The sequence below is a fragment of the Lynx canadensis genome, chromosome F2, assembly GCF_007474595.2.
Source record: "Lynx canadensis isolate LIC74 chromosome F2, mLynCan4.pri.v2, whole genome shotgun sequence".
Classification (NCBI taxonomy): Eukaryota; Metazoa; Chordata; class Mammalia; order Carnivora; family Felidae; genus Lynx; species Lynx canadensis.
The window spans coordinates 71259431-71272466 of NC_044320.2; the positions used below are offsets into that span (position 1 = coordinate 71259431).

Sequence of the window (13036 nt, forward strand, 5' to 3'; positions counted from 1 at the left end):
TGGTTTTAAATACCACAATCACTTTTTTTTTTTTTTTTAACAGATGCTATTTCTAACTTTGTTTCTTTGAACCAAGTTAGGTATTTCTTTAAGATAATTCTTCCTGTTTACGAGCTCTTTCTCCAGCTTTCCTCATGCATCTGTTCTCTTGTCTTTGTGTTTTATATACCCAACGCAGAGGAGCTGTTTCGCAGTGACCGGTTTTAACGGTAGTGAGTTCATTAATCTTGAGGGCCTCATTGGTCAATATTTTGTTTGGCCATTTCACGCACAGTACAGTGAATAAAACTAGTTCAGAAAGTGACCCTACCTTCTGGTAGATTCAAAAGCAATTGTTCCGACTTAGCGTGAAAGCTGACAAGAGTTGGCTGCAAGCAGAGAGTATATGCTCGGGAAACATTAGATAAATGATACAACTAGGGACACGATAATTTTCGTAACATGTACCACGCCTCATCTGCCAGTGAAGCTCTTTGAAAGTGAGGGGAAGCAGTGCAGTTTGCTTTCATGCCTCCTCTTCTTCCTTTTGGATAAAGAGGTCTCTCAGGAAGATACACAGACCACCATCATCTTCGGACTCATTAAATTCATAGAGTAAGGAGTCTGCAAATCACCTCAAGGGTTTCTACCGTAAAACCATCCTGGTGGGTAACATGGGCCACAGTCCCTGACATACTCAAGTTCTGAATTACTCAAGAATTTTTTACACTGTCACAGATTTGGGAAGGAGCTACTGCACTGGAACAGCTGTATCGACACTGAAGATTGTCTCCCAGTTTTCTCGTATCCCTTATGACCGAGCTCAATCCTTAACCTCTAACCAAACGCTTCAGAAAAAGCCTTTTAAGTTATTGATTTCAAAGTAATATTTGAAAAAAAGGAAAGGGGCTCCTTTTTCATGCTGTTTTCCCTCCAGGGCTGTTTAAAGCCAGTTATACCAAATGATTACACACATGACGTTTTTATAAGGTTACATATGAGTAGTGGAACAAAACCAGGTTTTCATTTGAAAGTGACTGTGAAATAACACCTGATGAATACACACAGTATCCTAAAACATCATGTAAGAGACTGGGGCTACCAAGCTTATCACCTCCAAGCTCAACTACGCCAGGGGATACGCTTTTGGCTTGAAAACGTTACCGTCCCTCCCTGTTAGCTCTGATGGAGTGATACACATTTCATTTCATTGCAGCAAACTCTTTAATTTGCGTAAGGCCTCCTGACAATGAAAGATGAGATGATGGAATCAATGAAGGACCACTGCCACCTCCAGAGAATCCCTTCCTTCTCAATGATGCACAAGGGGATGCCGTGCTCCCCAGGGCTTCTATGGAGGACGGGTGGACCATAGACGTCCCTCTACAAATCCTCTCTGGAAGCATTTCCCTGGGGATGGGAGAGCTGAAGACACTCGCTGGTCTCCTCCTTCTGAGCAGGCACTTGGAACACGATCGTCATCGAGTGCCCCTTCATCCTAACTGAGTCTAGGGCAGGAAACAGCGCTGGCCTCTGACCTGCTCCGTAGCTGGATATACTTACTGGTCCTTATTTTCACTGTGACTTATTCTAGGAAAGAAGAATGAAAAGCAGCCAGTGTAGAAGTTCTCACGATATTTACTGTAAGTAAGGATTTCAAGGCCAAGCAATGAGCTGTCCAGAACGGGACAAATACAATTACACTCCAATTCTGAACAGTGCTGCTCTGTTCCATCTGGAAAACGTCTCTTCTGAGATAAAGATTCTTGGCCATCAGAAAAACAACTATTTGGTTCATTTGCTTATCAGAGATTTCCAGTGGTTCATTTGCAATCAGAGCCATGAATGAGTTACAGGTATGCAAGTCCTTGGGGCAGCCAGCAGGGTTGTGAGTCAGTGTCCCAGGGCTGGTCACCTATGGCAGTGGGCAGTGTTCTCAGCTTACCCCACTGTGACATACTACAATGACACGCAGAGAACATTACCACTTTCTGTATGTGCCATTACGTGAAAACGGTTAGGAAACACTGCAATTTGTAACCGAAAAGTTATCTGTATGACAGATTCTAATCCATTAATGAAGTGTTGCTGTAAACAATGGAAAATCCTTTCAAGTCTCCCAATGACAATTAGATTGTTTGCTGAGAGAGTTGAATCTGTACGTATCATTGGAGGACTGCTTTGCAGTTAAGCATCAACTGCCTGGAAGCACATAAACTAGTAATAGGAAACAACTTAGATAAACTCAGGTGACGATTTAAGCCTTCGGAAAAGGGTACTGTGTCTTCTACGTGAACCACTGTGAAGATGGGTCCCTACTCAGAAGATACAGGTCAGTATTTCGGGAACATTCGCATTTCCCTGCCGATACAGGTTGATTTCAATGTAAGGCTAACGTATCGCCTGAGAGAACGAACACGGTAGCAGAGTTTCTCTTTTCCACTTGCTTACCTATGTCTTCAAGACCATGCACTGTTTCTAAAGTATTCTAATTTCTTTTGTGGATTGGCCATCAAATATCAACTGATTTGAAAAAGCCTTAGGATGGGAAATCCCATCCTTACTAGCATAATTCAGGCAGACTTTTTCCTTTAAACACAACTAGACTTTGTTTGTTTTTGATTAAAAGAAGAGCTGGCTAATGAATAAGAGAATCGCTTCAAAGAACCAGCTGCAACAGAAAGCTTTTAAGTGTTCTTTTCGGTAGCACGAGTCTTCAGTAAAAAAAATTTATAGCCGCAAACACATAGAATGTTCCTTCCCCTCTCAAACTCTCAATTAACAAGAGATCAAATTAATCTGCAGAAGGCAACATCAAAGAGATTTTTAAAATTTTTTGCACTTTTTAAAAACTTCGCAAAAACATTCAAGACATACTGAATGACAGTAACATTGCTTCTAAAACGTACATTAAAAATGAAAACAAGTGATCAAAACCCACCTTGCAAACTACAGATAGCAAAGAAGTCTGAGGATGACTGAAGTCACGTAATAATTTCTGCTAGGAAACCATACACACAGAAGTATGGAACAGAAACTCAGTTAAATCCTACCACCTCTACAACACGTTATCCCATAACACTCCTACTGAAAAAAACCTATCAGAAAAACCTGACCACCTCTTCGGAAGTGGGGAGAGGAAGGGGCAAGCATGGTCTAAAACTCCAGATCAAATTCAAGGTCTCATAACGCCCCAAACTTCCAAGGGTCTGTGCGAACTTGACCAATCCCAGGTATTAACCCATCTTACTAAGAACTTCCATTTACAAGCCCTACTGGATCCAATGTGCCAAAACCATGAGCCCTGGAATATAACTTCATTACCATTCCTGGACCAAAGCCTGGCCCAACAGCATATGAAATGGCAGTATTTATAAGCAAAAGGGAAAAGTAAATACTTGAAATTCAGCTCAGTGAAACTATCCCGACTACAGCCTGCTGTAACACAATTGCACAAAGATACCGGCCAGTCATGTAAGAATCAAGGACAGCAGCAACTTTTGAGTAACTAAAAGCTCAGGAGGATACACCACCATATTTGACAGGCTTTGCAAACCCTACACAGGTAGCAGTCAAATTCAACGCAGTGGGAACACCGAGTCAGTAACGATTCTGTTCAGGTTCAATGGAATCATCACTAAGATCACTGACCAAGTCCATCATCTTGAGCCCCTCCAGAAGCTTGCAGTTCCTATTCTTCAGCCTGTGGGCTTCATCAATGACGACGCAGCGCCATGGAATATTCCGCAGCTCAGGACAATCCGTCAAAATCATCTCAAATGTAGTGATGATGGCATGAAACTTATAGGACCCCTTTATCACTCGACCCTATAAGAACAGTTCTAAATTACTATTTAGCATTAGAGATCACATTACTTTGATTAATAAAAAGCATGAAACATATGTATTTCTCTTTTGGGGACATCTTTATTTTGGGTAACACATGCATTTTGTTTTCAAGGTATTTTGCAGGGGGGCTTTAAAACCCTTTTTTTAAATTTATTTTTTTAAATGTTTTTTTGTTTTGTTTTGTTTTCAGAGAGAGAGAGAGAGAATGCACAAACAAGTGGGGGAGGGGCAGAGACAGAGGAGAACAGAGGGTCCAAAGCGGGCTCTGCACTGACAGCAGTGAGCCTGATGTAGGACTCGAACTCAAGGACCGTGAGATCATGACCTGAGCCGAAGTCGGATGCTCAACCAACTGAGCCACCCATGCGCCCCTAAAAACCTTTCTTTTTAAAGGAAGTCTGCAAATCATTAGTAAAATTTCTGATTCAATTTCTCTCCAGATCACATGTAGTAAAGCGCCACTAAGTATGTTCATTCTAGTTACAACCTTCAGACTCCAGAAAGGTAAGAAGCCAAAAGGATGATGTACTAAGGCAACTTTTTAAAACCTTTTTTACTTTTGAAAAACTTTTTACTTTTATTTTGCTTGGGTAACTTATTTTTTACTTTTTTTCTTGAGAGGGAGGAGTAAATGGGAGAGAGGCAGAGGGAGGGGGGGGTGGAGAGAGAGAGAGAGAGAGAGAGAGAGAGAGAGAGAGAGAGAGAGAATCTTAAGAAGGCTCCACACCCAGTGCAGGGGCTCAACCTCACGACCGTGAGATCATGACCTGAGCTGAAATCGAGAGTCAGATGCTTAACCGACTGAGCCACCCAGGTGCTCCTATGTTTTGAAGGGCTAAAATGAAAAACCATTCACTTAGGATAGAACTTACAACAAATTCTCAAATCTAAAGATAAGTACCAAAATAGATTTCAATATTTTTCTCCTTGAAGTATTTAATTATAGGTCAGATTTTACACATAAAGCGAACATATAAAACAAAACTCTGTCCTATTTCCAGCTATAGGACTACCATTTACCACCTGTAGCTTAAAACTACTTTAGCACACACTATTCTTCCTTCTTTGTCATTTATAATGCTTTGCCGTCAATATCATACAGTAACTGTATACAGGTAACAAAGAACAAGTAAGAAATCACACCAAGTGCTACCTAGAGCCAAAGGAGAAGTTCCTCCCTTTGGGTGTATTTCACTCAACATTATATGCTCAGATGTGCCACTCAACATTGCATGCCTAATCATTTTTACTTCTAGTAATAGTTTCACAAAATATTCTTTCTACTTACATTGAATAACACCATTTTTTGTTTAGCTTTTTCTTAGGCTTGCAAAATAAAACCAGTTAGTGCATCAAAACATTAAATGATTTTCCGTAGTTCACCCAAAGTAAAAATATTTCATTCATTCTTATCTAATAATCAGGATGACCAAAGGTATAAAAAGTAGCTATATTTACAAGATGAGAAAGTATAACACAATAAACTGGATAAGAAATCTAAAGCAAATTTCTCCATTTTGTAAAATCTAGGCCTTTCCCCAAAATGTCTGAGACCATTTTAACATCCAAAACTTTAAAACACACATAAGAAGCATCAAGAATCCACTTGTGACGTTTTACCTGGGGATCTTTGAAGTACATTTCATACAACTGAATGGTCCGACGACTAGCTTGACTCCCATGATACACAACCACGTTCAACTCTGTCCAGGTACGGAATTCCCTTTCCCAGTTGGGGATTGTGGACAATGGGGCAATTACTAAAAAAGGGCCATGGATTCCTTTCAAATATATCTCATAGAGAAATGTAATGGACTGGATAGTTTTTCCCAAACCCATTTCATCTGCTAAAATGCAGTTTCGCCTTTGGGAAGGAAACAAAATGAGAAAAGTTTAGTAAGTATGGATATTAGATACTGCTGTCTTTTTACAAAACATATGCTATTATATTCACAAATGCCTACCTCAGATGATCTCTCAGATTCAACAGAACACATTTTCAAACAAAATCCTCTAAGACATCATTATTTCTACATACTTCTATCAATGTCGGTGTTAATGTTTGTTGGATAAATATTAAGCATACTTCCAATCCTTGCTGTTTTTCATAATTCTTATTAGAGATTAAAGTGTTACACTATTATTTGATTAATATTAATATTATTTTTTTAATTTTTAAGTTTATTTATTTATTTAGAGACAGAGACAGTGCGAGTGGGGGAGGGGCAGAGAGAGACAGAGAGGGAGACAGAGAATCCCAAGCAGGTTCCACACTGTCAGTGCAGAGGCTGATGCGGGGCTCGAACTCACGAAACCGTGAGATCATGACCTGAGCCCAAACCAAGAGTCAGACGCTCAACCGACATCCACCCAGGCACCCCTGATTAACATTTTCAATGACTACAAAGGAAAACAGTTCTTAGGCCTTCTTCAAAGTGAAGAAAAACATGGTTTACATACATGTTGTACCAATTGAAAAGTAGCCAGTTTACTCCCTCCAACTGGTATTCCCTGAGTTTGTTATTGTTTTTGTACTCCCTGGAACTCTCCGATTTCTTCCAGTCATCAGCAGGAGGTCGCTCCTGTTTCAAATATAGTAGATCCCATTAGCGGTTTCTCCAAGACCACACTGCTATGCTATTTCCAAATTAAACCCTTCACCATTAGCCAATTCTTACCACACGCTCTGTTTCTGGCTCCCTGGACATTAGTTTCTCAAACTCTTCGATCTTTGCTTGATCTATGTCCTGCCTTAGTTCCCACGTGCTGTCTTCGTAAGGCAGGGAACACCACTTCACCAGGTAGTGAGTCACAGGCTGGGCAAAGTTTAAGTAAATCAGAAATGGATTCATTTGATCAATGCGCGCGTGTGCGCGCGCACACACACACACACACACACACACTCACACGAAAAACACGTGTTCTACATTATTTAATGATGGATGCTACCCCAGCGACAGAAAGAATGAGTTGGTGGTAGTTTTAAAACTACACCCATGGCACCGTGGTTCCTAGTTAACAGTGTCAAGTCTAAATTGGAAAGAGTATTACTGGGTATTATCGGAGTAAGTTAAATTTTATCTAATGCACTGGCATGTTCAAAAGTCAAGATATATAAAGAAATAGCTAGTACATAACACAGCTGAATTTAAGCCTTACTCTTATCTGTGCAAATCATTTATCGGGTGTCTGATTCAGACTTCTACAGTAAATCATCATAGCCAGTATTTACATGTTTACATAATTGGCTAGTTTCTTAAAGAATGAGAAACAAGCTTGAATTTATTAGTATCTCTGCCTTTTTCCTAAAGAGAGAGGTATTGTTTGTACCTGATCACTTTAAAATAAAGTGAGGTCTAGTAGGCTGGAGAACAAAATATTTTGGGTAATGCAGATCAACAAAATTTCCTTTGTCTTTCCTCTAGAAAATACTTGGGTTTGTGGACCTTCACTTCAAGGCTAAGGTACACTGACCTGGTTGTGATGTTAAAAACACTCACTGTGCTATGTAAATATGCAATAATTTTCTCATAAGTAAAGCAAAGTAAAACTAGAAAAGCAAACATCCCCTTACAGATACTGTCTTTGAAACATCATGGACTTCATGATACAGAGTTTGGAAAAATCTGGGAGTTCACTGCAGACTCTCACTAGATGAGCAAGATCTAAACACTTTATTTTATTTTTTTTTTATGTTTATTTGAGAGAGAGAGAGAGAGAGAGAGAGAGAGAGAGAGAGAGAGAGAGACCCAAGCAGGTTCCACACTGTCAGCACAGAGCCCGATGCGGAGCTTGAACCCACAAACTGTGAGATCATGGCCTGAGCCGAAACCAAAGGTTGGATGCTTAACCGACTGAGTCGCCCAGGCATCCAAAGATCTAAACATTTTATATAAAGCTTAATTTACACAAAGAAGCCAGGAATGACAGAGCTCATGGTGGGTGGGTATATCGTCACCAAGACAGCACGCTTGGGAAGGCACTAGACTTGTCTCCACTCTCATTGCCCTAATCAACCGTCCTTTACAACCTCACAGAGTTTTGCAAAGCAACATGAGAATGCCAAGATCTCATAAAGAGGATTACTTTACATTATTCTCTGTGCACTACACTAAATGAGGTTCATCAACGCACAGTAAGGACGTACAATGTTAAATAACACTAAATTCCATTCTGCTAAGAGCACTCTTAATTATGTATAGGAAATTTGTGCTTCGTGACAGGTTTAGACCAAAGTGTACTAAATTCTTCTTTATTGATCATATTCTGAAATTCTGCAAAATGCCAATGTATTTGTTTCATATTGAAAATTGATTTCTTTTAAAAAGCTCTCACACTAAACAAAGAACACACTTAGCACCATTATTAAGTCATAGAACTAATAGTCAACAAGTTTCAGTTAAATTTAGACCAACTGTGTCATGATCCAAGGCTCTGACCAGGACCAGATCTAGGATCCCATAATCATTCTCCACAAACACACATAAGCTGTCTGAGTCACTGCCCCCTAATACAAGTGATCTCTGTCACCTCTCCCCGTTCATCTGTGCTTCGTGCAAAGTCCATTATCCGGTCAACCTCCACATAATCTGGATTAAAAAGCTCATCTTCAATCTGCGCCAAAGGAAAGAAAATTAAAAAGTTAAAATGTTTATTTAATTCCTGAGAGTAAACACTATTTCACTTTTCACCAGGCAATAATATTTTGGGTCACAGTAAAATAAAATTTATATTTGGCAAATTCTATTATATTAATTGAAATGCTACAATTTAGCAAAATCATTCCCCATGAGGAAATCAGACTTCTCAGACTTTGTGAACTGGGTCTTTTAATTACTGTGTGAAACCTTTTTACTGTGAGAGAATGTTTAAGAATATTTTAAATGAAGTGTGAAATTACAATTCACTAATGAGCAATCCAAAAGGCTTACGGCATGCAATGCATTTAGCATTCTTGAAACTACAGCTTGCAATAAAGAAGCCAGGCTATGCACAGTAAGTGCTCTCAGAGTCTTGTAACTACCGGAGTTGTCTGATGCCTTATAGCATCGTTTACAGAATGCTATTCAAAAGCTAAAAACACTGAAACCAGTGAATTTCATATTTTAGTGTGAACAGTATGGGATGTTTGGTCGCCTTCGCCAATCAACGTTAGTACCTCCTTTGAATACAGTTTTGTCATTAATCTAAGTGTTCTAATGATTTATTTGTACTGAATATAGAGCATCTGGCTAAAAATATTAAGGATAAAGAAATGAGGCTTAAATAATTGGGTTATTTAGCCAACGTATTAACAATCATCACAAAAGTAAAGTAGTACTACTTGTTTGCAAAGTTATCTCATAGAAAAGAATAGAATGTGGCTCAAAGGGAAATTACAGACTAAATCATACTTTAGAGAAGCCAGAGACAGATAAGTTAGAAAACAAAAGACACATTATTATGTGTTCCTAGAGATCAACTTATCGGTAACAAAACTGCATTAAAAGCCTTTTGCAGAGACATATTAGAAGTCACTTAGACACTGCTCATATGCCCTAAACTGCAGGTCGGAAAGATAAGCTGTTTGGTCACAGTCAGCTCAAGGATGACAAACATTCCCTGGGCTGCTGTGCCCATTTACAATGTCTGGTCCGGGGCCTTTGAACTCTGAATTATGAAAAAAAAAAAAAAAAATCAGAAATACAAAAGTGTGTTTCAGATGCCTCGGGCCCTTACACAGAGTTGATTAGTAAGGCAAAAAATCCACTGAAATGTTCAGTGTATTTAAAACGTTAACGTATGAATGCACTGGCTCTGTCCGAAGCTTCTAGATTCAGGTATGCAATACGTATGCCTTATTCACACTAACATCAACACTAAAACTCCCCATAAACGAGGTTCTGATGCTAAAAGCTCCTTTAAGACATCTTGTCCTTAAACAGAAGCGTTCGCTGATGAGTTAAAATCCTTAACCTTACTCCTAAACACTTCCACCTTGCCAGCAACTCATCCGCGCCATCATGCGTGGGACGCAGTTTCCAGTTTGAATAAAGATTTTAGTGGCGGCGGCTTATGAGGAAGCCTAAGGTGAAACAAAGAATGCAAAAGCAGTCGTAATTAAAAATGCCAAAGCAGCAGAGCCGTGGAACACCTGAAACCGGGACTGTCTACGGGAAAGGGCGCCCGTGTGTGCATGTGCGTGTGCATGTGCGTGTAAAAGAGAAAGAGAGAGAGGGAATTGCTATCCTTTTGTGCTGGCCCTCAGACCACCTTTTCAGGCTGGAATTAGTGCTATTTCCACTCAGGACAAAGCTTAAGATTTCTAGTTGCTGAGTTACCAAGCAAGATAATATATTTCGACTGTGGTACAGGTTATTCACACAGACAGATCCAAATAGATAAGGCTGCACAGCTAGAGCCGGGCACAGATCCCCGAAGTGCCTCTGACACCAGCAAATGTATTTCAAATACATTTAATAAACAGAACCAGGACTGAAGGATGGGGGGAAGCTACCATCGCATGTTTTCCTTCTCCCTACGCTGATCCATAGAAAAGGTCAGCAGAACATATGGCGTCTCTTTCTAAAAGGAAGCTAATGATTTCAACTTGCCTAATGTCACCAACATTTGACTTCAGTTGCATGAAGAAGGGCACAAAAAATAGAATTTTGTGGTATTTTCTTAGAAACTGCCCTTCCCCCCCCCCCCCCCCCCAAATCACTTAAGTATTCTCCAAGAGGTGAAGACTGAGTCACATCTGAGTAACTCCATTCCCCTCAGTGTTAATTACTGTGCTTCGAGGAAGCTGCATACTCAGATCAGTAAAGGTGGTGATGCAGACACGTGCCCAATAAAACCACCACCACCCAAAGGCCCATCCAACACAAACTTGACGGGCTGCCTGTCAGGAAGCGTGGAAATCAGATTCCAGGAGAACACAGACTTGTGACCTGAGATTATGAGGATTTTATGACCCAAAAGTACTGAATATTCTTCCATCCCTACCCCCAATGGTCCAAAAGGGGGGGGGGGGGGGGGGGGGTCTGAAGGTTGTGAAGGTTGTTAAACAGGTATTATTTTGCATCAAATGTCACACATCTTTGCAGTTTATATGTTGTTAAGTTCTTTAAGGAGAGGAAAATTAATCAATCAGCAAGTTTAATCTTTCAATGTGAAGGTTACTCTTAAGTGAAACCAAATTGGTGAGCAAAAGTCCAGAGACGCCAGTAAGCAGTCTGCAAAAGCATTTCTTTTAATGTAACTGAGCTTTTTGGAGGGGACTTGGCACTACCTTTAAAAAAAAAAAAATGCAGATTTCCTTCCCTGCGCTAGGTATGGTTACCTTTTCATCATCGATAACCTAGGGTAAGGGGAGACAGGCAGAAGACATTACACCAACTTCTATACCATAGCACATCACCTGTAAACTCTGTAATCAGGCATTGACTTGAACAAAAGAAATCTGCCACATACTTTCCCTTACAGAAGTAACTTACATTCTAAAAAATGTACTTTATACTTACTGCAGAGTCTTTAACTCACTAAACCTTAACAGAACTTTTATCCGCTTACTTTTTTCACTGTCTGCTAACTGTGTTTTCATTACAAGATTTTAATGATACCATCATATTTCCACATAATATCACAAGGACCAGTATCTTCTAGACTAAGCAACAGGAAGAATGAGAAATTTCCTGTTTACAAATTTTTTTTAGCAATAACCAGCTACCAATATGCAAGTAACAGCACAAATGAGGCAAACTAGTTTTTCTTAGTAATTTACTAAACTAAAATTCAAAATTCAGAACACTTTAGTAAGGTTGCTACTTAAGAAAATTAACTGGGTATTTCATACCTCTGAAAGGAATTTGTTCTGGCCCTGCTTTGCCTTAAATCGTTTGATCTTTTGCTGAATTCTCTTATCTTTCTCCAGATCTTCTACAGATGCCCATTGACAATGAAGATAAGAGCTAAAAGAATAAAATGATATACTTGAAACATGTAGAAAATAATCTTTTGTTATTCCAAAAATCAACTAAATAATTAACGAAATAAACTGTTTACTTAGAGAGGCTACTGATCAACATTCAATATAATTACTCATGTTTGAGAATAAGAAAAAAAAAATCAGTAACGGTGCCTAAAATTTGTCTGCAGTCCTGAGCCTCCAGCTCTTATTTATCTCCCATGAAAAAAAAAAAAAAAAGGACCTGGTAACAAGCTGTTTTCGTAAGTGAATGGAGTACACTTCAATACAAAACAATTAGCACTACAGGGTGGCCTTAATTATGAATTTACATGTTGAGCCTTTTATCATTAATTGAGAAAGAAAAGGTTTTCATCAAGTCAAGAGAATTCGAATTTAAAACAGCAAAGGTAAACCGAACTTGGTCCTTCTAGAGCAATTGGAGAGAAAAGGACCATCACCTGCGTTCTGAACACACAGGCCGTCAGCCAGCCCCAGATCAGTTCGCGCCCTCCCAGCCGCCCTCTGCGTTCTTCCAGGAGCTCTGCTGTGATGCCCCTTTGGCTCCCGTGAAGTTTTCACTCTCTGCTATCTCCCCGGTTCCTCGCACTGAGCGACCCCCTCCTCTCCAGGCTCACCATGGCCTGCTTGCGGCACAGGTGTTTTCTCTAATCTCAACAGGAACACTCTCACCCTCCCTCTTAAGACTCACAGGTATAAAGTTAACATTTTATGGTACCTTTGACATTCGTTTGTTTGTTATTTCAATATTCTTTTGTACCATCGTTCTCTCCCTGCCCCAGATAGCCCCGACTGCCTCTTATTTCTCTTCCTGGTGATGACATGGAAAAGAAATGAGGTGCGTGAATATATACCTATTTCAAAATCAAGGTGCTACTACTCTTAGAAATTACAGCCATTATAAAATCTGTCAAAAATGATTAAGGATACGGAAAAGGCTTGTGACATTAAGTATCGTATCGTTTATATTTATGTAAAGTCTAATATGCATTTTCAAAGGTAGGACTGATTTAGCCCTGCAATTGACTGAGGGAGATGAGGACTTTACATATGCCTCGATACACTATGAATTGATATAAACCCTGTACACACATGCACACAGAGAAAAGAGGCTAGATGAAAATGCCTCAAAATGTTAATAATGATCATTTCTGGGTGGCAAGACCGCAAGTATTTTCTTTTCTACTTTCAAGTACATTCCCAATTTCCAATAAACAATATGCAATACTGTTACAATCA

At 39.6% G+C, this 13036-nt stretch overlaps 1 protein-coding gene across 2 annotated transcripts in view; it reads right to left on the minus strand.

Annotated features, from left to right (window-relative positions):
- The window catches only part of CHD7 (chromodomain helicase DNA binding protein 7), a 172839-nt gene that overhangs the window by 16928 nt on the left and 142875 nt on the right, over window positions 1–13036 (minus strand). For both annotated transcript variants that reach the window (XM_030304413.1, XM_030304414.1), the window contains 6 exons: window positions 11666–11780; window positions 8359–8442; window positions 6507–6644; window positions 6289–6410; window positions 5449–5692; window positions 3631–3807 (listed from right to left, as the gene is read on the minus strand). In XM_030304413.1, the coding sequence (XP_030160273.1) occupies window positions 3631–3807; window positions 5449–5692; window positions 6289–6410; window positions 6507–6644; window positions 8359–8442; window positions 11666–11780 (880 nt within the window). The remainder of the gene's footprint in view (window positions 1–3630; window positions 3808–5448; window positions 5693–6288; window positions 6411–6506; window positions 6645–8358; window positions 8443–11665; window positions 11781–13036) is intronic.